Source organism: Magnolia sinica, chromosome 17 (assembly GCF_029962835.1).
Source record: "Magnolia sinica isolate HGM2019 chromosome 17, MsV1, whole genome shotgun sequence".
NCBI classification, from domain to species: domain Eukaryota; kingdom Viridiplantae; phylum Streptophyta; class Magnoliopsida; order Magnoliales; family Magnoliaceae; genus Magnolia; species Magnolia sinica.
This window is the reverse complement of record NC_080589.1, coordinates 47,633,830-47,660,278: the sequence shown is the minus strand read 5'-3', so window position 1 is coordinate 47,660,278 and position 26,449 is coordinate 47,633,830. Positions and strand designations below refer to the sequence as shown.

General features: G+C 39.4%; 1 protein-coding gene across 4 annotated transcripts in view; it reads left to right on the top strand.

Moving 5' to 3' along the window:
- Positions 1–26,449, top strand: part of LOC131230990 (kinesin-like protein KIN-UA) — an 89,358-nt gene that overhangs the window by 40,477 nt on the left and 22,432 nt on the right. For 2 of the 4 annotated variants that reach the window (XM_058227033.1, XM_058227036.1), the window contains 6 exons: positions 9,484–9,663; positions 11,141–11,266; positions 11,464–11,592; positions 11,693–11,822; positions 11,932–12,024; positions 15,785–15,910. In XM_058227033.1, coding sequence (XP_058083016.1) covers positions 9,484–9,663; positions 11,141–11,266; positions 11,464–11,592; positions 11,693–11,822; positions 11,932–12,024; positions 15,785–15,910 — 784 coding nt within the window. The remainder of the gene's footprint in view (positions 1–9,483; positions 9,664–11,140; positions 11,267–11,463; positions 11,593–11,692; positions 11,823–11,931; positions 12,025–15,784; positions 15,911–26,449) is intronic. The other 2 variants (XM_058227034.1, XM_058227035.1) reach the window with 2 other exon arrangements.

Below are 26,449 nucleotides of genomic sequence, written 5' to 3'. Positions count from 1 at the left end.
AAGCTCAAGTCTGACGGATCATTGGATCGATACAAGGCTCGGCTTGTTGCTTAGGGATACAAAACGGAACACGGAATTGATTATGATGAGACATTCGCTCCTGTGGTCAAGATGAAAATTGTTTGTACTCTTCTAGCAATATCATCCGTTCGTTCTTGGCCACTCGCTCAGATGGATATGAAAAATGCTTTTCTTCATGGAGACCTCCAAGAAACAGTATATTTGAAACCTTCTCCTGACTCTTTAATCCCCGCCAATAAGGTATGTCGCCTAAAGAAAGCTCTGTACAGCCTCAAACAGGCACCTCAGGCATGGTTCCAACGGTTTCACAATGTTGTTATAGGTGCTGGCTTTACTCAAAGTGGTTATGACCCATCCTTATTTTTGCGCACCACTGATCGCGGAATTGTCATTGTTCTCGTATATGTTGACAACCTACTCCTGACTGGTAACGATGCTACTGACATCTCGGCATTAAAGGAAGTTATGAAATCATTCTTCAAGATGAAGGACCTCAGCCATCTGACTTACTTTCTTGGACTTGAATTTTCACGTTCTAAAAGTGGGATCTTGGTTAGCCAGCATAAATATACCAAGGACCTTCTCGCCTTGGCCTCGTTGATGGATCAGAAGACAGTTCAGACTTCCTTAGAACTTAATGTTCAATATGGCCGTGACGATGGTGATCTCCTTGCGCAGCCTACATTATACCGCCGTTTGGTTGGGAGTCTGGTTTACTTAACAATGACTCGCCTTGATATTGCCTACGTTGTCCAAGTAGTCAGCCAGTTTGTATCTGCTCCTTGGACTCTTCATATGATTGCGGTGTTGCACATCCTATGATACCTGCGTGAAACTCTGGATCGCTCACTGTTCTTCTCCTCCACGACATCTTTAGACCTTCGTACTTATTCGGATGCTGACTGGGCCTGTTGCGCTCTCACACGAAGATCTACTACTGGCTACTGTGTTTTTCTCGGCACTTCTCTCATCTCTTGGAAGTGTAAGAAGCAGGCCACTGTTTCCAAATAAAGCATGAAAGAAGAGTATTGAGTGATGTCAGCTGCGTGTAGTGAGCTTGTCTGGTTACATGGACTTCTTTCCGACTTGGGCGTTCATTTACAGAATCCTACTCCACTCCATGTAGATAATCTCAATGTCATTCAGATTGCCTCTAACCCTGTTTTTCATGAACGGACAAAGCATATTGAGGTTGACTGTCACTTCATCTGCGAGAAGTTTCAGTCTGGGTCCATTTCTCTTCCACATGTCACATCCCATGATCAGATTGCAAACATTCTTACGAAGTCCCTCACTCCTGCACGTCACTCATTTTTAGTTGGCAAACTATTACTTGTCGATGACCAGCATTAGTTTGAGGGGGGATGTTAGACAGGCCACATGCCTTGTATACCTTGTATAGCTAGTATACCTTGTATGGTTCATTTCCATAGATAGAGGATTCTGTTTTTATCATTTACCTTGTATAGCTGACTGTAGATCTCTATATATTCAACCCTTTAGGGTTGTCTAAAATACAAGAAACCCAATCGTCTTCTCTCAGTTTTCATCCCCATGTTTTCTCCGGTTTTCCCCACATTTTTAATTATCGGCGATAACGATATTTTTTCTTTATCTCTGGCCAGCGAAACTTGTAGCGATAACAACAACTCGAACACTAATTGGTAGTATAAGAAATTCCAGGTATCGGCGATGTATCACTAAGTATCGCCAATGTATTGCCAATATTTTCGATCGCGTAAATTCTAGGTGTCGCTTGTATTGGCAATGTATTGATATTGCTAATGTATCGTTGATATTTTCAACTGTGTAAATTCCAGGTGTCACCTGTATCACCATTGTATTAGTGGTATTTTGATTATATCGCCAATGTATTGATATTTTGATAATATCGCCAATGTATTGATATCGCCAAAAATCTGTTTGTTAAAAAAGTTTCCATTTCAAAACTTTTTATAGGTACATTGGTTGTATGCAATGTTCAATTTGTAGACAATAATATTGATAATATCGCGATGTCATCGTTATCGCAATATGGGCAATATTGAGACACAATCTTTCGTTTCCTTTCTAGTTGTCGATGGTTTCTCGGCAAAATATTGTTTGTCGATATTATGAAATATCGATGGATGTGTGGATGGAAGGTTGGATGGATAGATGGGATGGTCAGACTGATTTCTTATGACAACACATGCTTTTAGGCCCCCATTAAATGGAAGCTTATTATGTATGCATTCTTTTTGCAACTTTTTGATTCCTAAATATGCAAATATGTGTATTTTAGCATCTCTTGAAGTTTCACTGAAAAATTCCATTGCTTTCTCCATTTTCCCTGCATTTCTAGTTATCAGCAATATCGATATTGTTTCCGTATCCCCAGCCATTGAAACTTGTAGCGATATTGATACTTAGGATACTGACTGTTAAAAGTTTAAAGCATTTTAATGTTAAAAAAGTAATTAAAGCATAAGAATTTGAGAAGAAAAAATATAATACATGGCAAGCACACAAAACCGCACTGTGTCCATGGCTTGACATGTGTGTGAAAAACTGCATGTGGCGCATGCACCTCAAAGCATAATCTTTAGAAGAGGCTCAAGTGCTATTTGAGAAACTTTTCATACAAAAGAAGTTAGAACTTCCCTTCCCTAACCAATGTGGGACAAAAACAAAACTTTGCCAAAATACAATTGTTTGTTTTAAAACTCTATAACCACAACAATCTTTCTTAAATCTCAACCTTGGCTGATTTAGACTCAGCCTTTCTAACCTGTACACAAAGATTCCTATTCAACATTATATAAAATCCTACATGATTCAAAATTAAACTGATGTGGGCCATGTGTGGACTAATAATTAAGCCTAGAAGCCTTCTAAATCCACCAAATGCAAGGAATATACACCCTTGGCCTGCCAGCATGGCTTCAACCCCTTGTTTTTCTCTCCAGAAATACCCCCTAGTCTTGCTTTAGTTTTATTCACTACTACAACTATGGGTTATAGGCAGTGTTCTCAAAATCCTATGATTTACTATTTACAATATATGATTTTAGTTGAATCTTAAGCAAGATGATTTGAATCCCAACCTTAAATCCCTTTTTATATGAATCCTACGATTCTATGATTTGAATCCTATGATTTACGATTCAAATTATACTTGTTCTCTTCTATTTTAAGCTTTACTTGGCTTTCATTTTATGTTTTTGAATCGTTTAAAAAAGGTAAAGTATTTTTATTTGTTCTTTATACGAGATTAAATGATATATATTTTCTTCGACGTTAAATCATGTAGCTTTGTTAGTGATTCCTTACATCTTAACTGGTTGAAACACTGATGCAGGACATGAAAATTAAATATGATATGAAAAATCTCAGGCTTTAGATTATACTAATTTAGAAACAATCACATAAAATTCCACATCCCACACAAAAGTTCAAACATTCAGGCAAGGGAAATCTGTGCGGGTCTAGGCCTACACAGGCTAGGGCTGGATCAGTAAAATTATGGACCAAACGATACTCAAAGGGAAGTAAAAATCATCCACACATGCACCACAATCAGTCCCTAATCCAAGGGATTCACCAATTCCAATTCAAAGAACCCTAGCGTAAGAAAAGGGGCAAATAAATTGAAAGTAATGTAATCTAGGGTTAGGGTTAGGGAGAATAGGTATGAGAGGAGTAAACTAGGCGGAAATCTGAACCTGGAGATAGCCCCCGCATGCGGACAGCGGGCCAGGCTTGTCGCACGTGTGTAGGGGTCTGGCCACACGTGCGAGGGGACGCCGAACGCGGAAAGCGCTTCCTTGGTTTTGGTCGGCTAGGGGAGGGCTTTAAAACCCTCAAGCTTCGTGTCGATCAGATGCGCGGTCTGTGCGTGGTGCTCCGCCAAAGTTTCAGCCCTCCTGCAGGGCCAGAATCTGGAATTTTGCTGTAAAGAGGAAAGATATTGCAATAAAGGACAAATTTGAAGCGTGGATGGTGGTAAGAGATGAGAAATAGAGGTGGTAGAGGATGGGGGCGAATTGGGATCGATGTGGTTTTGTACCACAGTAGTTAGCCCTTTTATGAAGGGAGGGTTTCGTACCAAATTGGATTTTCACAACTCGAGAACTCAGAGGAGTAGAAAAACGCAGAATTTTTATTAAGCTTCAATGAATAAAAAAGCTATAAGGGGTGCCTATTTATAAGAAAAACCTATAACCCAAACTCGCGCCATGTGCGCAACCTATTACTTGGCGATGAAGTAAATCAAAATAAAAACTAATTAAAGAAATCTAATCCGTCCATGATATTCTAAATAACATTACTAAGCAAAACCTAAAATATGAGATCAATCAGACTAGTGGGACACGATCATGAGATCCCATGATGGGCTTTACTAGATTATCGGGCCCACTCCAACGAACTAAAACTCCGTCTTCTAACTAGGAGGCCCTCCCTGGACGTTGTCATTGATCCAGATTAATGGTGGGGCCCTCCTCCTGGCGTACATGCGTAGGGGGGCGGCGTGCGTGTGCGCGTGCACGTGATGTCCCCATCAACTCTCCCCGGTTGCGAAGATTTCACCATTGGCGAAACAAAACTCCTGAACCGCTCTATGATATCAGGATTAAGTCTCTGAAGCTCCTCCTCAGTGAGCCACGTGCTGTTTGAAGCTAGGCGTGACTTCCACTTAACCAGGTATTTTTGAAATCCGTTGTTCGATGTTGAAACTATTTGATGGTCCAGAATATCCTTTATTTTCTGTCTAGGTGTGGGAAGGGTTGGTATGGGAGGTAGAGGGTGGGAAGATGGGTCGGGACGGGTAGGTATGGGAGGTAAAGGCTGAGAAAATGGGTCGGAAAGGGTAGGTATGGGACGTAGTAGTTGGGAAAATGGTCAAGACGGGTAGGTATAGGAGGTAGAGGCTGAGAAAATGGGTCGGGAAGGGTAGGTATGGGATGTAACGGCTAGGAAGATGGGTCGGGAGGGGTAGGTATGGGACGTAGTGGCTGGGAAGATGGGTCGGGAGGGGACTATGGATCAAGGGAAAGGTCTGGGGAATCAGGATGGTTAGGTGGTAGGTTGGACAATGTATCAGCGGTTCCCTGAAATGCAAGTAGATCTTCCACATTGAATGTGAAACTAATTCCCATGGAAGGTGAAAGATCTACCACATATGCATTGAGACCGTTTCGTTTTATAATTTTGAATGGTCCAGCGCTACACGCGTGTAATTTACGAGCGGCTCCCTGAGGGTACCGCTCTGGCCTGATGCGGACCATCACAGTCCCTTACATTGAATTCCTTGAAATGTTTATGTTGGTTTGTAGAAAGTGTGTAATGTTCATTACTAGTCATGATCTTCTTCCTGATTTCTTGATGCCAAGAATGAATGTGATATGCAAAAGACTTTGCAGACTCTGACGGCCTATGGGAAAGCGACATAGGGACAAGATCAATATATTTCCTAGGTTTATAACTAGTAACAACTTCGCAAGGACTTAGACATATGACCTATCGACAGAACTATTAAACGCAAACACGGCTATAGGTAGTATGGTATCCCATGTTCTGGTGTGCCATATATCCCTCATAGGGGGAAACTCATCTGGTAGATCATCAGAAAAGACATCACGAAACTCATCCACTACTGGAATGGCCTCAGTGGGTAACTCTATACTAGCCTCTGGTGCACTCTCTCTAGCCATAAGGCTATACATGTTGTACCACTCAAAATAGTGGTCTTGATGTCCCTCATGGGGTGGGTGCACGCCCATAACTGATTCCTTGGCCACCTCCATTCATTGGTCTATCCTCCTGGCCACCTGCTTGAGATTGGGCATCTTCCCCATTGGTGGGGTTTGTCCTGGCGAAGGTCTTTAGTTGGGTAATGCACACATCAAGTTGTTCAAAGCATTAGTCTATATGTTGTTCCCAGCGCTTACCCAAAGACTCAAATGCTGGGACAACTTGTTTAGTGACTCTTGCAATTGTTCCATGTTTAGTGTAGGTGCAAGCTAAAACCACGACTCGTACGTGTGGGCATACAACTGCTAACTCAACCTAAGGACCTACTACGACTATATGCAACTAAATGGGACTAAATGATCCTATGAGACTCTATATGAGGAAAACTGCACAACGCTACCAAAATCTCGCAATATAGTTGTCAAAATATAAGATTTTTTTTAAAATTTTTTTTTTTTTATAAATTTAAGAAGCAACCTAGTTTCTAAAAACAAAAAAGGAAAGTTTCTAAAAACAAATTAGGAAAGTTTCTAAAAAAACAAATTAGGAAAGTTTCTTAAGAAAAACAGCCTAGTTTTTAAAAACAAAAAAAGGAAAGTTTCTAAAAACAAATTAGGGAAAGTTTCTAAAAAGGCAACCTAGTTTCTAAAAAAGAAAAAGGAAAGTTTCTAAAAATAGAAAGTAAGTTAGTTTCTATATATATAAAAAAGGAAAGTAAACTAGTTTCTAAATAAAAGAAAAAGGAAAGGAAATTAGTTTCTAAAAATAGATTAAGAAAGTTTCTAAAAAATTAGTTTCTAAAAACAGAAAAGGAAAGTTTCTAAACCTAGAAATAGAGGGCTAAGTTAATTTCTAAAATAATTCAAATAAGGGGATAACAGAAATTTCAGTAGCTTATGTCAGGGTTTATGGACCTCTAAATAGCCATATATGATGAAAATTGATGTGTAATGGACATAAACAACTAAACCCTAAACATATAATGCATTCCCCAATAAGAACCCTAAGCTCTGATACCAAATTTGATGCAGGACATGAAAATTGAATATGATATGCAAGATCTCAGGCTTTATATATACTAATTCAGAAACAATCACATAAAATTCCACATCCCACACAAAAGTTCAAACATTCAAGCAAGGGGAATTTATGTGGATCCAGGCTTACACAAGCTAGGGCTGGATCAGTAAAATTATGGACCAAACGATACTCAAAGGGAAGTAAAAATCATCCACACATGCACAACAATTAATTCCTAATCCAAGGGATTCACCAATTCCAATTCAAAGAACCCTAGGGTAAGAAAAGGGGCAAATAAATTGAAAGTAATGCAATTTAGGGTTAGGGTTAGGGAGAATATGTATGAGAGGAGTAAAATAGGCGGATATCTGAACCTGGAGATAGTCCCCTCGCGCGGATAGCAGGCCAGGCCTGTCCCACGTGCGCAGGGGTCTGGCCGCACGTACGAAGGGGCGCCGAACGTGGAAAGCGCTTCCTTCATTTTGGTCGGCCAGGGGAGGGCTTCAAAACTCCCAAGTTTCGTGTCGATCGGATGCGCGGTTTATACGTGGTGCTCTGCCGAAGTTTCAGCCATCTTGCAGGGCCAGAATTTGGAATTCTGCTGTAAAGAGGAAAACTGTTGCAATAAAGGACAGATTTAAAGCGTGGATGGTGGTAGGAGAGGAGAAATAGAGGTGGTGGAGGATGGGGGTGATTCGGGATCGATGTGGCTTCGCACCACGGTAGTTAGCCTTTCGATGAAGGGAGGGCTTCGCACCAAATTGGATTTCTAAAACTCGAGAACTCAGAGGAGTAGAAAAACACATAATTTTTATTAAGCTTCAATGAATAAAAAAGTTACAAAGGGTGCCTATTTATAAGAAAAACCTATACCCGAAACTCACGCCATGTGCGCAATCTATTACTTGGCAATGAAGTAAACCAAAATAAAAACTAATTAAAGAAATCTAATCCGTCCATGATATTCTAAATAGCATTATTAAGCAAAACCAAAAATATGAGATCGATCAGACTAGTGGGCCACGATCATGAGATCTCATGATGGGCTTTACTTGACTATCGGGCCCACTTCAATGAACCAAAACTCCGTCTTCTAACTAGGAGGCCCTCCCTGGATGTCGTCATCGATCCAGATCGACTGTGGGGCCCTCCTCCTGGCGTACATGCGTAGGGGGCGGCGTGCGTGTGTGTGATGTCCCCATCAAACACCAAATTGATGTATGACTTAATTGTAATGTTTTTATGGATGGTTATAATTAGTGTTTTAAATATCGACAATATTAGCCGATATATCTCACGATATATCTTGTATCCCACTTGTGCGATACAAGACGCATAGGTAGTGTCGATATATCCCACCTATTCAATCCAGAGAGCATTTTCGATTTTCTATCATTTTTTTTTTTTTTTTTTGTAAATCACATTAAGCCAGTATCAAATGGTTACAAATCTATAATTCTTCATGCTTTCCATGAAAAATCTTGGATTTGGAACTTTGATTTCGAGATTTGGGGGAGATGGGTCAAGTTGCGGAAAATTGAGACGAATTGAAATTTCTCAATTTCTCACAAATCAGTTTCAATCTTTGCATCTAAACACAAAATTAAACATGTAAGTAACTTGATCTAGTGATTCTTCTTTTGCTTTTGAATGTATTGCTTGTGTTTCCATACATGCCTTCTTATGTTTATAAATTATATGAATAAACTTTGAATATACTTGCATCGGTTCAGTTGAAAAGTGCATATATTAGGACCCCATACAAAGGAAACCCCTATTATGTGCACTTTTGTTTTTTGTAATGTTTTGATTTCTATATGTGTATTGATACCTTTTTCAACAATCCTTGAATTTTGATTGAAAAAATTGTTTAATTTCCCAATGTTCCAATGTTTCCCAACAACAACGATACATTACGCGATACAGCCGATATATCCCATGTGATAACCGATATGTATCCGTATTCCAAGGGTGCGATTCATTATGCAATAACGATATTTAAAACATTGGTTATAATCATGTTGACTTAAATGTATTATGGAATGATATTTAGAAATCAAAATATCTTTCTTTGTCGGTAGAGGCTACTTTTCTACTGTGATTCTACATTCAAGAAAGGTAACAAGAACATAAATTATTAAAAGACCCTTGCATGTTTTTTGAAGTAAATTTTCATGGAAGACAAAAAAAAGAAAAAAGAAAAAGAAAAAGGAATAAGAATCCTTTAACACCATCATGACATGGTATTACTTGGTGCACATTGACAGCAAAAGGAAGATAAATGAGCTAAAAAAAATCTGATTTATTTATATTTTTCATAATTTTTTTCCAAAATTTTAAGAAAATTGTAAAAAATCTTATGATTTACAATACAATTTACTATCTGATAGGATTCAAACCCTACTACGATTTACGATACGATAACGATTTTGACAACATTGGTTACGGGGTCCCGTTTGGGACTATTTTGGGCCCACTTTGATCCTAGTTTCCTCCTGGATTGATGCTTGAGCGTTTGCCCGCATCTCTTCTTAGGGTTAGGCCTTGGTTTGCATTACTTATCAATTTCATCTTCCGCATATATACACATTTCCATTTTATTACTTCCCAATTTCTTTTCTTGATTCTTATATTGACGAGCTTTCATATCATTCTGAAAGTTATTACCAACGTGAAATCTAGCCCTAAAACTGATTTTATTGTTAGTAGCAGAACCAACTTGATACTTTCACGTATCAGAAGGTACTTGCAGACACTACTCAGATGTATGAGAAGAAAATTGCAGAGTTGCTTCAACGAATAGAAGATGAGCATTCTCGTTCTGAAAGTGCACAAGAAGAACTGTCTGAAGTGAAGATACTCTTAAGTGACCATCAAAGATCACTGCAGGTAAATTTATATTTTCATTTTTTTTCCCTGAAGTATGAAACAAGGATGCGAAACATGCATATCATCTGCTTCTAATAACAAACAAGAAATGCAAACATAAATGACCATGTGGAGTAATGGGTACCAATATTCTGAGTTTTATTTCATAAAATTGCTCAAATGCCCACGTGTTTTCTTAGGCCTGTTTGGATTCATGGAAAACATAGGAAAGGAAATAGTATTCTTGGTAAATCTTATTCCGAGGAAACTGTGGGAAAGGAAACATTGTTTTCCTCATTTGTTTTTCAACTGGATATTCCCAGAAATTATTAGCATCTATTTTCAAATATGTTGTCTGGCACTCTATTCACACACACACACACACACACACACATATATCTGTGCGTGCGTGCGTGTGTGTGAAAAAATTCTAGGTAGTCACTAGCATGTTCCCAATTAGCACGTGTGGCACATGTGGGATGCTTGAAGATGGGCAGCAGCACATGTTGTATCTGTGACATATGAGGGGCATTTGAAGATGAATTGTGGCACATGTGATGTGCTTGAAGATGTATAGATTAGTGGCACATGTGGCACATGACACACACTGGCACATTTGAAACATGTGAGCACTTGAAGCTAGATGGCGCACTCGTGCACATGGCACATTAGCACATGTGACATATAAGGAGCGATCAAAATGAATGATTTCATGTGGCACATGGGTGCATGTGAGGTGCTTCGCGCATGCGGGGCACAAGAGAAGATGAATGGTGCAACATGTGGCACATTAGCACATGTAGGGCACAATAGAGGATGGATGGTGAGACATGTGGCATAATGGTATGTGTGGGGCATTACTGAAGATGAACATTAGCTCATATGGCACACGTGAGGCCATTGAAGGTGGATGGTGGCACATTTGGGTTAACTCTTGAGAAACCCATTTTCCCTTCCATAGTGGGAAAATCCTTTGCTCAGGGGTGGAGGTGGGAACATGAATTTGTTTATAATCCAACAAAGATAGAAGGTGGGAAATGGTGTTTCCCAAGCATTCCCACAAAGTAAGGCTTGACAAACAATGGAAAGTGAGGTTTATGGGAAACAATGTTTCCTTTCCTTTACATGAATCCATACAGGCCCTTGGCAAAAATCCCCTTAGTAAAAACCACATTTCCCACCTTTTATAACATGTGTTAGTAGATTTTCTTTCTTTCTTTTTTTTTTTTTTTTTGTTATTGTGTTTATTTAATTTTAATAATCATAAGTTCCTTGCTTACAAATATGCTTGTAATAGATGAACATGTAGTATCTCGCCATATCAAAATCTTCAATGTATAGTATCTTAACAATATGTTATAAAGCTTTCTAGCTTCTTCTTGACATGCTGTCCTCAATATCTGTGTTTCTTACAAAATTGTGTCTGATATTTCGTATTGAAATGATTTTGAGCTGCTAATACTTCTCACTTATTTATAGAAGAAATCGTTCTGTTCAGATTAAAGGGCAAAAGGAGATCAATGATCTTGAATTGAAGTTACAAGAGATGCATCAGCTGCATAAGAAGGCTGTAAATGAACTTGAGTCTTTAAAAACAGAAAATGAAGAGTTATTATCAGGAAAGGTATGGTTGACATATCAGATGCTTTAACCAAAAAAGTTTTAATTTTTATAAGCTTAGATCAAGCTTCGTGCTTTTAGAAGTTGTTGAGGAAAACTGACTTTTGGGTTGATGGTCAGCAATGGTACTAATCCTCAGGAATTCATGGTGTTGTTTGCATTTTGCACAAGACATTGGCTGATATTTTGTGTTTATATAAGGAAATGCTATATGAAGAACTTCGAACTGCACTAAAAAGACTCTCAGATGAAGAAAAGCAAAGAAAGTGTCTAGAGGATGAGATTGTCAACCTTAAGAAGCCTGTGGCAGAGAACAACTTTGATGTGGAGGTAAATTGTTTTATTCTCTCAGTATGTACAAAGTTGCTAGTGTTGCATTCCTTGGGCATCAAATTCATGTTTCCACGTTTTGTATTTCAATGTATGGCAGGCTAAAAAATCATATATGAAAGAAAATTCTGGCAGAGTAAATTCAGGGCACATGAGTTTACTTTACTCCAATCAATCAAGAGAGACTTTATCTGGTCACAAGGGCACTATTGCGAAGATATTTGAAGAAGGCAAAACTTTTTCCCTACTGTACTCTTGAATAGTATTATTTTGCAACTACTCTGTTGTTGTATACTCTTTGGATTTCCTAATTTTGGGGTTGGCTGGCTTGACATTCAGTTGGTCTTCAAAAGATGTTATCTTTATTAAGATCTGAAGATTTGGATGTTCAAATCCATGCCGCGAAGGTGGTAGCCAACCTTGCTGCTGAAGGTACTTCCATAATTTTGGATGTTTATTTGAGCGCATGCATCTTATGAATTTCAGGTTAATATCATGTCATGATACTTTATCCCTATTCTGTTTTCGACTGCTTCAGAAAGCTGTATTCAGCTCATAGTTCATCTTTTTCCTGTTTGACATCTCACCATCTCTTTCCTTGAGTAGCATCAAAAGGCTACCATGTACTGCAGACACTGCTGCTTAGAAACTTTGTATTTCTTGACTTGAAAAGGATGCTTGTGCCCTCCTTTGATTAGCCATTATTTCTTTATTATTGACTGAATCATGCAAACACACATTTGATTCATAAAATAACAATATTATTATGCGTGTTTTGTAATAGAACTTATATAAGTTTGATGGGAAGAAATTGAAATATATTCATATGCTTCTACACTACAAAATGCTTATTCATATTGTTGAATCAATGCTTGAAAAGTTCATGTGTTAAACAATATTTCTGATTCTCATAGAAAAGGATGCTGATTCTTATTCTGTGGTCATTATGTTCAAGTTAATAATATTTACATCTTGGTAATGGACTTCCAAGAATTATCCTTGACAGTACACTTGATGTGTTCAATGTGCTTAATTGCATCAAATTAGAGGCCCACCTCAAGGTCGCTGGGGGTGTAGCAATATTAAATGGACTTGCTGACAATAACAATCAGTTGCCAACAACAATTTTAAGTTCAGGATTGGCCAACTGCATTGCTGTGGTTAAGTAAAAATAAAAGTGACAGATGCACGAAACTCTCAGGTTTTGTTAACCAGAAGATGATGTAAGTGGTTTACTCAACCATCACAATCAAATAGGGATAAATAAAACAAGATTGACCAACTAAGCGGCAAAGCCTACATGAAGGCTTGGAACATGAATTCTCAACAAGATATATAAGGTGAAACTAGCCTTATGGAGTGAAAACGGTTAAAATTTCAAATTAGAAATCAAAAGAACCTGTTGATCCTCATAATGAATGCCTCATATGATGCAAACCTTAATCAAATTGAATTCCCGAGAAGCTTCTATGTTTCAATCACCCATTGACCCCAATAATAACCCACACAACTGTTAGAAGGTTAAAATAAACAAAAAAGAAAAAAGAAAAAAAAGACTCGTCTAAATTGGAGAAAATAGGAAAACAGCCATATTCTGCTGGTGACAGATGTCTACATAGCCATCCTTTTGATATCAGAATCTCTGATTTTAGAGCTGCAATCATCACCTTCTTTGTATTTAAGATGTGAATAGATCCTTCAACTGATTGAGCTCTAACCAATTTGGCCTATTGCATCCACCCATGGGACTGCTAGTTTGTGTAAGGAGTTGTAATCAATCTCTAGACATCCAGAAAGCTGTATGATGGGAATGAATATTTTGTATCACATCATTCCCCTCAGGACATGGAAAACTCGACTCCAGCAAGTCTAATTTCATGTAAAATTGAAAGAGTTCTTCATCAAACCCTGTACAATTTGCCAACAGACAATTTTGCATTACTACCACCTGTAATCTATGGCACCTAGATACTGCATATGCACAACACATCATGTCAGATTTTGACACCATAGCTGGAATGGTAGTGGATGCTTGTAAGATATGTTTTAACTGAATTATATTTTATAGATACATTACTATTGACAATCTTGACAATTTCTTGCATTCTTGTGTGCATATGCATGCTAAATATATCATTCTCGGTATACCCCTATCTATTTCCACATCTTTCATTCCTAAGAAATGGATGGTCTTATATCAGTATTCGTATCTGGCTATCTAATTGCTTCTATGAGCCTTGTAGTTTACATGTCAACAATTACCTTCATTTTATTTTTAGGCTTCACAGGATTTCTTGTTTTACTCCAATAAGCCCCTTGGTTATTCAAAAGTGATTCCATCTTACCGTGTATCTCATACATATAACTTATGTTGAACATGAGAAAATTTGGAGTTCTGGAAGATCTATAAGATGCACTTTATCGGACAATCTCTTTAATACTCAATGTTGTAAATTTCTAATCAAGAACCATTACAAATGACGGTGTACGATGACTTGTTCTGTCATTTTAAACACCTCAAGGAATCTATGTGCATTTGGTGTCGCTATTCTTAGTTGCATTTATTTTATTTTATTTTTTGAAGTTTACCACTGACACTACTTGTAAACCATTTTAAATGGCACTTGCCTATTGATCGGCTGACCATACTATTTTACATAGGGATGACAAAACTTGACCCACGCTTGAACCTAGAAAGTCAGGGTTTGGGTCAACCCATTTCTTGTTTGGGTTGGGTTTGGGTTGTGTTTAGTCAACCTACAATTAAATGGGTTGGGTTGTTATGCTGGACCCAATGGGTCATGAATATGGTCTGCCCCTTCTCTCTTCTTAAATGCTAATTATATTATATTATATTATGGTTTTACTAATGTCCCCGCCTTCATGGGATGTTGGCAACGTCCCCAAAGCTTTTCACTGGAACGTGGGACCCTTGATCATCGATCAGGACTGTTCATTCAATAGTATCATTGGGAGCAAGCTATGGTGGAAGAATCAAGCTGATCGGATGATCCCAACCCTATGGATGAGGCCAATTTATTACAACCGTCTAGTCTGTACGAGCCATAGATCACATAGTTTGAATCATCAAATCAAAGTTCTACTTTGGAATCATAAGCAATACAAAGTGGGATCAATAGGATTTGATTTAGTCCTTTCTCCCAATTGCGGAGGGTGACACGATCAGTTCGATGCATCTATTCCTTCATCGCTATCGGCCAAAAAAGGGATGGGAAATTCGGATCACGCTCGATCGGCAAGGATGGATGGTTCACAATGCTGATTGGAGCTATTTTATTTATCCTCTCAATCTTAGGATCGTTTGATTGGCATTATTTTTGCATCATTACTTGCCTCTGTTTTATGAAAGAATGGACAATTCAATCGATGACAATTGAGCCCCCCACGTGCCTGTCAAAAGCTTTGGGGACATAACGAACGTCCTCACGAAGGTGTGGTCGTTAGCAAAACCCATATATTAAATTTATAATATATAACATAAGTTTATAAAGCCCTAAACTTGGTTATGATGGTTGTAATTTGGTTATAATAGGGGTTTGATTTTGTATTGATTAAGAGTTGTGGTTGATACTTTTATATTTTTCTACAAAATGACAATATTTTTCTAATTATATTGTTATACTTATTTAATTAAATGGGTTAGGTGGATTGGGTTTGGATTGGACCCATCCTTGTCATGACCCGAGCTAACTTGACCTGAAGTTAGTCCAACCCCCAACCCATTACACCCTAATTGTACATGAACTCAACTTAAGAAAGGGCATTAAGTTCCGTTGAGAAGATTTCTCCCACTAATCTTTGTAAGTTCTTCCTGGCTAATAGCAATGTTTTGAGCTCACTATATTTTAGCTTTGTACTCTCTTTTTGGAAGGATAAATTCGTGTTAAGCATGTATTTCTTAGATATTCAAATGCATTATTTGATTCTATATAACAAAATAAGAAACAAAAACATGTATTTGCTTTCGATTTGGCTTTCCCTCGCTCTCTCTCTCTCTCTCATGGACGCTTTTGATTTGGTTCTTACAAAAACCTCAAACTTTTCTTATATTGAAAAGGGTTCGTTACTTTTCCTTCTCAAGCACCACTTCTTTTTGTTAGTTTTGAGTTGTTCTACATCATGGTCAAATATATGTTTAGATTATTTATTTATTTATTTATAATTCTTGCAGACATAAACCAGGAAAAGATTGTTGAGGAAGGAGGTTTAGATTCACTTCTCATGCTTTTGGGGTCATCAGGGAATGCAACAATTCAGCGAGTTGCTTCGGGGGCTATTGCCAACTTGGCAATGAATGGTACTTCATTCTGACAAAATTCATGCCAATTGTTTTTTGGCTATTTTTGACAAATACCTCTCTGCCACATTGAATATCCAAGATAATTCCACTTAGAAATGACATATAACATGTTGAGAAGAACTATAATTTGAAGGGCAAGGTAACATGGGCATATGTTTTCCATCCATATGTTGTGCAACATCTTAAAATGCTCTGGTGCTAGAACCAACCTAATATCAAACCATATTTACTTGCAAAATCCTCAGTTTCATCTAAGGCACCAATTCACCTTTTGAACCTTGGAGGTGTAGAGAGAAAAGAGTAAGAATAAGAATATATTTGTTGTATCTTTTCTTGTTTGTGGTCTTCTGATCTTGTATTTTAATAAGAGAATGTGTTAGTCACACTGACTGGCACACCATTTTAGCCCTAATCCTCTCTCTCTCTCTCTCTCTCTCTCTCTCTCTCTCTCTCTCTCTCTCTCTCCTCCTCCTCCTTTCTTCATAATCACATGCCTATTTCTCTTGGTACCTCAATCTTCCTACAACATGGTATCAAAGTGGGGAAGTGCTGGTCGAAGACAAATCTAGTGTGGCCACTATTGATGTCATCAAACTGTACTAATGACGCCATCATTGTACCATCGGGGGCCATTCGGAAGGAAATAACTACTGCTAGTGGACGAATTTAGAGGAATTATTGTGAATTTTGGATGCTTTTCTGTAGTTTTTAGAGATATGTTTTTTCTAGATTCAAGGTAAATTTTGGGAAAAATACACTTCTGATTTCTGGTCACTATGGATTGAATGGGGAATTTTTTTTTTTTTTTTTAGGGCATTCGGTGCATTGCTTTGATCCGTAATGAAAAATTGCAATTTACAGGAGCTAGGCTTTCAAATCAACTGTGGATGTTGTGATGTTTTTTATAGAACAGTTTTGGTGCTCAGCTCTATGGAACAATTTTTGCGTTATGTTTGAGTGGATCTCTAGATCTGCATTTTGTATGTCGTTTTGAAGTGTTTGACTGTTCATTCTGATGCCAATGTGAAGATTTGATGGTGCATAGGGGTCTATATGCTAAAAAGTGATGTTAGGGAAGTTGATATGTAGGAAAAGAAGAAAGAGTAGATATCTACGAGAAATGAAGAGGAAACAAATAGAGACGAGGAGGAACAAAGAGAACAAGGGCTAAATGATTTGTGTTAGTCTTATTGACTTTTCTCTCTTCTTGATATAAAGGACGCGATGAGTTTGTTACTTCATGAAACTACATAATACAGTGGTACAAAAAGACAAGAAATAAATGCAACAGTACTCTGCATGACTACACATGCATAACTATGCATCTTCCTAAACTCCCCTTCAAACTGGAGCATGAAAATCAATCATGGCCAGCATGTGACAAGCCTTGTGAAGCTGATGACAAACAATTTCTTTAGTCAAAAGATCAACAAGCTGATCCTTTGCTTTCTAATATTACATTTCCTCTTCCTTCGAAGACACTTCTTTATGAAAATAACAGTAGACTTCAATGTGTTTGTCATGTTCATTTTCACACCTGATTGGCATAGATATGAATTGCGGCCAAGTGATCGCAATGGAGTATCATTGAAGGAGTAGTGAGGATTCCAATTCTATCAACAAGGTCTTCAATCAAAGGATTTCACAAGATCCATGAGCCATAGCACAATACTCATACCTTCTGCTAGAACGATCAATAACTGGTTGTTTCTTACCTTTCATGTAACAAGATTGCTATCCATCATCATATAACAGTCAGTTGCAGATTGTCCTTCTGTTTGTGACCCGCACTAATTAGCATCATTATCAACTTCAACATCTAGATGACCATGTGTAGAATATAGAAGACCTCCCAAGAGGTTTTTTTTTTTTCCTAGTATTGTATGATACAATAAACAACATTTACATGGCATGAGTGTGGAACATGCATAAATTGGCAAACAATTCTAACAACATAGGCAATTTCTTCTCTCCTAATTGTCTAATAGATGAGCTTCCCAACCAACTGATTATACATTCCAACATATGATAATAGGTCTCCACTGTTTAACTGAAGATGCGATTCTGCTCAATTAAGGTAACCACTTGCCATGGAACAAATTGCCCGGAGTCATGGAGGAAATCAAGGGGACATTTTTGTTGAGAGATGGTATCCCTTGATGCAATTGAGCCATCTCAATGCCCAAAATATACCACAAAGGACCAAGTTTCTTGATATCAAACTCTTGATGAACAGTTTTAAAATTTTACCTATACCAATCAATCCTGAAGAGTTGAGCTACCTATGTTTTAGGAACATCAATTCTAGCTAGGATGGAAACGTGCATTCTCTTCTTTACTACTCCACCTAAGCCCACATGCCCAGTGGACGGCGATGACATCGCCCCAACCGCGAAACCTCGCGGTCCACGGACAGCGGGCCGGCCAATGTACATGCTAGTGAGGCCCACGAAATCGTGTAGGGACCCTTATACCACCCCCATTTGCTTCTTTTCCCTCAATTCTACCCCTCCAAGCTTTCCAAACTTCAAAAAATCTCATTTTCCCACCTCAAATCCTCCCTCCATTCTCATAATATCTTCTTCTTCTTCACTACATACCCATTCTCCATCATATCCCTCAAACCCATCTCCTATCTCCTTCATTTCCTTCCATTTGAGCACACAAACCCTACTTTGTGTCTTAAAAATCTCAAAGTCCAACAACCCATTCTATCCCTCCATCTTGTTTCACTCAAATGGCTCTTTTCGAGCTCATGACGGCGATTTTCTCCCTTTCCACACTCCTTTCCCTCATGGGGAAGAAGAGGGCTTCCACGGATGAAGTCGGGCCTAGCCGCCCTACCCGTCCCAGGAGGAAATCGGGTTCAAGCGTCGATCGGGAGATCAGGACAAAGCGGGATCTCGATCCTCAGGTTCCTCTCGAAAGAGCTCTACTGGCGGATATGGCACATGGAAGGCTTCAAGGCCGTAGGGTTTTCTTTGAAGCACACGTGGACGAGAAACTATTTGGGCTTTATCCAGCGATGGATCTTTTGTTGGACGCCAGGTGGGGTCCTATATTTGAGGGCAAGTCTCGGGCGAATGAGAGCACTGTTTGAGCCTTCTATGCCTATAAACGAGAGCCGCTGCTGGAGCCTTTGCAGTTCTCTATCCCTGTGGGAAGGCGGGAAGCCATTGTCAAAGTGGACTTGATAGCCCGGATCATGGGGATGCTGCGTGGAGAGGTACATGCTAGCGAGAGAAATCTCAGGAGTGTGTGTGAAAGAGATCGTCGCACACGATTTCTTTGTGGCCGACTGGTCCAATGGAGTCGAGGCAACTGCCTCCTAGCGACCAAGATGACTCACGACTTCCGCCTGCTCCACCACATCTTCACGCACAATGTGTATCCCAGGTGGAGCAATCGCAGCGAATGCACGTGTCTGATGGTAGACTTCCTATACCGAGCTGGGCAAGGAGACAAGCTGTGTCTGCCTACTTACGTCCTATTACAGATAGTTCAGACTACACGCTCTCCCAGGACAGATATTTCACTCCCTTTTGGCCGACTTATATGCAAGCTTGCTCGTGAATTCGGCTACAGACTTGGCTCAGAGAGGCTTGCGCCGATCCATTTCATCAATGACACAACTCTCAACAACATGAATATTGGGCCATGACAACGTCAAGCCTGACTCGATGAGAGTGTGGATGAGACGAGAAGTGAAGAGGAAGAGAGTGATGAAGAAGGCGAAGATGAGATAGAGGAAGAAAGCGAGGAAGAGGAAGAGCAGGAAGAGGAAGAAGAGGAGGCCCAAGACACTGATAAGGGCTCTCCTCCTGCTACATAGGAGCGCGAGAGTGATCGGGCTACTTTAGAAGCCCGTTTGGCTCATATCGAGGAGGGTCAGGTCGCCCTGCTACAGGAGGTCAGTGAGACCCGGGCGAAGCTTGAGGAGAATAGGGCCTTCATGAAACAAAAATTCAAGAAGGTGTCTCGCACCTTGAAGGCTATCCTGTGCTATATGCAGGACAAGGGTGCCCCTCCTCCATCACCAGATTCGGACGACTAGTCATACGTGTAGTCGTCTTTTAGTTCACTTTCTTGCTTGTTTTCTTGTTTCTATGGCGTAACCTTGATAGGCTGAGTAGTATGGTAGAGTTGTTGGTGTGTTTGGGTGTTGAAGCTTTGTTTAAATTAGTTCACATGTATCTTCTATCATGACTCATGTAAAACTATATCTCATGTATCGTGACAATTTTGGTTAAACGAAATGCATGTAGCTCCTTTTGTTATGAAATGTGTAGAATGCTTGAGAAATTGAGTGTTGTATGCTAAATCTCACGTATGTTGCACCCTATGTTGTATATAGGGAATGCCACCTAAGGCCACATGGGGTATGTCACGTCTTACACTAGGCGACTCGATTGACGGGGCACCTCCCTTAAGCGATAGCCATACAGACCCTAGTTTGGGCCCGACTCACGAGATTATGCCGGATTCTCAGCCGGCCACTGGCCCCACTAATGGGCCAACTCCTTTTTCACTACTAGTTCCTGAGCAAAACCGCGCTTCTACTTTGACGCCTCACGTACCTCAGGGGGCCTCTCCTCCTGATAGGCTGGAGCAGATGATGCTCCTTATGCAGCAGCAGCAGCAGATATGAACCACCATCGCAGGGGCCCTTGCCTAGAACATGAGCACGGTTCCACCTGCACCACCTGTGCACCCTGCTGGAAACGTGGGTGCTAGTGGCTTGTTTGAGTGATTTCAACGCTTCCGACCTCTTACATTTGTGTGTACTCACAGACCCGAGGAGGCCGAGTATTGGCTTGACCGCATTTCTAAGATGCTGAAGCCACTGCACTGCACTCAGCAAGTCGAGCTGGTCACCTACATGTTCGAGAAGGAGGCCAGCCTCTGGTGGGACAGCGTCCTTAAGACCGTTGCTCCTGGTTACGTGTGGTCGTGGGACGCTTTTGAGACGCACTACCACGGAAAGTATTTCCCTCTCACCTACCGTAACGAGGAGGGAGAGGGCAGATGGAAGAGTGAGAATCGGTGCTGTCGTAAGATGAGTTTTTAGTTCCTCGAATGCCCGCTCACAGGCTCTACTCCAAACAAACATTGCATCCTTTTGAGTCAATTGAGTTAGTAGGGCAGCTATACGAGAAAATCCTTTAACAAAACGTCTGTAATACCCTGCTAGACCTAAGAAACTCCGAATCTTAGATGCATTCTTCGGCTGTTTCCATTGCAAAACTGCTTCAACATTAGCTGGATCAATTGAAACTCCATTCTTCGAAATTGTGGGCCCCAAAAATTTTACTTCTTCCTGCCAAAACTCACATTTTTCCGGCTTAGCATATAGCTGGTGGGCACGAAGGGTTTACAACGTCATCTTTAAATGACACTCATGATCTTCCCTTGTCTTTGAATATTTTAAAATGTCATCAATAAAAACAACAAAAAACTGGTCCAAATAAGGACGAAATACCTCATTCATCAACTGCATAAATACTGCAGGTGCATTAGTCAGACCAAATGACATAACCTGAAATTCAAACTGTCCATAACGGGTCACAAAAGCTATCTTCGGAATATTCTCCTCCCCAACCCGAATCTGATGATACCCAGACCGTAAATCTATCTTTGAGAAATACTGCGCACCACTCAACTGATCGAATAAATCATCTATTCTTAGAAGCGGATACTTGTTTCTAATCGTAACCTTATTAAGCCCTCTATAATCGACACACAATCGTATAGAACCATCCTTCTTGTTTACAAAAAGCACAGGCGCTCTCCAAGGTGAAGTACTCGGGCGAATAAACTCTAAACAACGTAATTCATCTATCTGTCTTTGCAACTCATGCAACTCTAACGGTGCCATACGATAAGGGGCTTCGGATATAGGGGCAGTGCCGAGGATAAGATCTATTCGAAACTTTGTACATCTAACAGGTGGTAAACCTGGAATTTCCTGAAAAACATCTGGAAAATCATGTACTACTGGTAACTGTTCAATACATACACCTTTGGACTCTTTATGAATACAGGACATCAAAGTCTCTATAAACTTATTTTTAGGATCAGCCACAAACTGAAATCAAGGCTGGTCAGGTATAGAAAAGGTGACTATCTTAGCTGTACAGTCCAATACTGCATGGTACTTAGATAACCAGTCTATTCCCAAAATCACATCATACTCTAACAACACCAAAACATAAAAATTGATTGGAAGGGCATACTCTTCTATGTAAATAGGACAGTCCTGACATATAGAACTCAACACCATTCTTTTCCCTAAAGGAGTTGAGAGCTCTAATCCCTTGGTTATTGATGTTCTCGGCAAATCCAACAACTGACAAAAACTATCTGCTATAAATGAATGTGATATGCCAAAATTGAAAAGGACACGTGCTAAAAGGGATGATACTATAAGTATACCTTCTATGACTCCTCCCTTAGTCTGAGAATCTCTCTGCTGGATTGCATAAACACTAGGTTGCGTCTGAAGGGAAAAGGGTTGTCTACCTTGCCACCGCTGTGACTGTTTTTGTTGGGACCTATACTGTGACCTATATGGTGGCCTTTGCTGCTGGGGCTGCTGATGTCTAGGTGGTTGATATGGCTGCTGTTTCTGCGAATTGGGACAATCCTTTTTACGGTGCCCTACACCACCATAATTATAACAGGCTCCGGAAAACTGTCGCTGAGGAACAAACTGTGTTACTGGGGATCTGACATTAGATCTGGCTGCATTATCATATCTAACTGCAGGCCTCTTTGGGGGTGAAAAGGACTGAAAACTACTACCATTCTTTGAAATAAATCTCCTCTTCCTTTGCTGATTAGAAGTAGATGGATGAGTACTTTGTTGTTGGTTCCAATCAGACTAAAAAATCTGTGCCTTCGTTACTACTCCCTCAAGGGTCGACAACTCAAACCCTTTAACTTGAGATCGTAAACTAGGACGCAAACCATCCTCAAATTTCCTCGCTTTCAAATCATCATTGGCTACTAAATGTAGAACAAAACGAGATAATTCTATAAAACGAGCCTCATAGTCAGCAACATACATCTCACCCTGAACCAAAGAATCAAATTCATGTGCTTTCTGACGACGAATAGCTACGGGGAAAAACTTCCGATCGAAATAGTCTTTAAATGCTTCCCATGTCCACACAAATTTTGGATCTACTGAATGAACCACTGACTTCCACCATTGTTCTGCCTCGCCTTGCAACTGATACGTCGCTAAGGTAACACATTGTTTGGAAGTACAACCCATAACTTGAAAGAATTTCTCTAATTCTGACTTCCATTACTCAGCCGCCATAGGGTCTGGCTTGCCAGAAAAACAAGGTGGATCTAGACGTCTAAAATCCATAAAAAGAGCACTGGCCCGCTCCTGCGCTGACATCTCAGGAGTATAACTAAATCGCTGCTTTTGATTAGCCGTTATAGTTGACATAGTCTGCAGCATTTGTTGAAGTTGTGCTGCAGGAACAGGTATAACTGGGTCTGGAACGGATTTTGACGTAGATTTTGACTTAGACTTGGGTTGCACCAGAGGAGTCCGAACAAAATTCTTTTTAGGTGGCATCCTATAGACAAAACACCGAATTAGCCTAAATAGAACAATTAAACCTACATAATATACACAATACTAAATAACCATACAACTCCTCTACTTTGCAAAGCATGAACCTAACAACTCTAACGTAACAATGTATAGTAAATACAATATATGATTTATGTAGATATTTCCCAGATCATGCTCTGATACCATCTTCTATTACGTCCCTAAATCTAGTGTCAGTAATCCGTGATTACTATACACCAAATTTTTTGTTGACAACCTCCATAGAACTCTGATTTTGGGGCTTCCAATTATCGCATACTAAGTTCCATAAGCGGGGCTCCATAAGGAGGATTTCTGAAAGTATAAAGACGACACATACGTATCATTTCTCAAAATTTTATCATATTCAACATGTGTTACTGTGTACAACTGAGCACATCAAGGCAAAACCAAAACATAAACCATGTCATATTTACTATACCTGATTTACATATACAGAGTACTACAAAAAAATATATATATACTGATATGTACAAGACAAAAAGGACAACTGAAGTCTGTAATCTCTACTCCTTCAGCTCCCTACTCTTACCTATGAAAAAAAATAGAAAGGAAACCTTGAGCTATTAAGCCCAGTGAGTGCATGTGTGCAGTGAAAATGCATGTTTCATGTCATGCTCATATCATGCAGAGGCATACTGGGCCGATAACAATAAAAGAAAGATACGATGCATGATGCCACTTTCCATGTTCCAAAATTTTCACATTTCCCATTTGGATCACCAAGGTCTGAAACAGAGGTGGGACTCGTATATGATTGCTACTCACTTGCATAGGCTTTTCCATCGTGGTCCACTATAGAGGTGGGACTACATAATTCTTTGGCCGAACTAGTTTAACCCGCTTGTGTTGAACCTCACTATCTGCCTAACAACGAGAAGTTATAAGTCGCCTAACAACGAGAAGTTATAAGTCGCCTGACAAAACGATAGTAGGCAATTTACGAGCTCGTCACATACAACCTATCTTTGCTTGCCTATAGCAGCTCAGGTCAAACCTCTCAACCAATCGACACGCGTTGGTGGAAGTCGCTGCTTACTTTGGTATTTCGACATTCCAGCGCTCTGTTCTTCCACCCGGTCTAAGAATTGGTTGCTCCCAATGGTACCAATCGGGGTTTAGAGACTTTTACCCAGGGACCCTCTAATCATGTCCTGTTGAATTACACATTTCTGGTGTGGTGTCCAACTCAAGTCATAACAAAGTATGTTTCATTGCATTTACAATTACCGTATGCATATGTCCACACACAAGCACAATATATCATGTTTTTGAAGGCAAGCATAGGACGACCTTCCTCATCTGGTCTCCTTATGAATTTAAGTTCCTCATATGAGTCTCGTGTAATGCATCCTGTATCTATATGGTTCACATACTAATCATAGACACATCGTGTGTCGCAACACAACCCACTGTGATCACCATACCATGATATGAATCATTCACTCTCAATCTTACAATGATACAACAACTATGAACCATGCATATGATATGCACATGACTTAGCCAATCAAAATCCAATTCGACATTCATTCCGCTATAAGACTTCATGCCACAAGCATGCTTTTTCTCAAGAGTTAACTACATTAAAAGGAGGAAGGATAACTCTTTCAAACGTTTTGTCAAACTGGTAGTGGGCGGACTTTGTAAGGGACAAAGAGAGAAACCGATGGGAAATACGTATGAATTTAAACAAAACTAAATCATCTCTATCATCCAATCTTCCATTAATAACCTAACCAACTAAATCAGAAAATCCAGCAATAGCCTTCAGAAAATCCAGCAATAACCTGACCAACTAAATCAGAAAAACCAGCAATAACCTAACCAACTAAATGAAAATCTAGTCTTCTATAGGGCTTTTAAGGAAAATCCAGCAATAACCTAACCAACTAAATGAAAATCTAGTCTTCTATAGGGCTTTCAAGGAAAATCTAGCAATAACCTAACCAACTACATCAGAAAATCCAGCAATAACCTAACCCTAAATCAAAAAAATCTATTCTTCTATAGGGCTTTTAAGTAATCTAATGCACATATATGTGTGCTCCTAATCTATGCACTCACCTGTAATAATCAGCTTCCGTTTCTTCTTCTTCTTCTTCTCAACTTCAAACTTAAGCTAGAAGAGAGTGTTGGAAATGGGTTGTTGAAAGAGGGTTTTTTTGTTTATGGACTTGAAAATGGTCTTAAAATTGGCTTTTGTCTAAAAGAAGGGTTGGAAGGTGTTTTGTGATATTTTTGAGAAGTTTAAGCTGTTGGTAACAATAAAAAATGTTATTTAAGTGATTTGACATAAAACATTCCAAGGATTTAAAAAAATCGAGGTCATTTGAGTTATTTTATCAAAATATATATGTGCATATCTATTCATAACTTACAATCCGGGTGTCATATTGACATGCTGTTTCCGCCAATAATTCCGTAACTCAACTACGGTCACAACAATTAGGCTTTTGGACCTAACGGATTTTGAAAACTCGATGATGGCCTACTGCCAAATAAAATAAGGACATAATTGTCATTTCTTAGATTGTTTAATTTTAAGTCCGTATATTAAAATTCAGACATCGGGTTGAAATGCGGCTTGCGGCTCGATAACAGAACAACATTTTGATCAAGTCAAAATATTCTCGAGGCCAATGGACCTACAGTCAACGGCTATCCAGTGTACGAACCAGATGTCGGTGCCTCAGGTCTTACAGTAACAGTTGAAAATAAATTTTTACTTGAAAAATTCTGAAAAATATCTATAAATATTCGAAATTGTATTCAGGTTTGTTTTGAACATGTTTATGTTAGCTTAACAGTCCACTCTTTGGTGAGAATGTTGTATCTGACCATCTGGTGAATTATGAACAAGCTTGTATGTTTCTAATGTTTACAAATCAAGCATTAGAACTGGA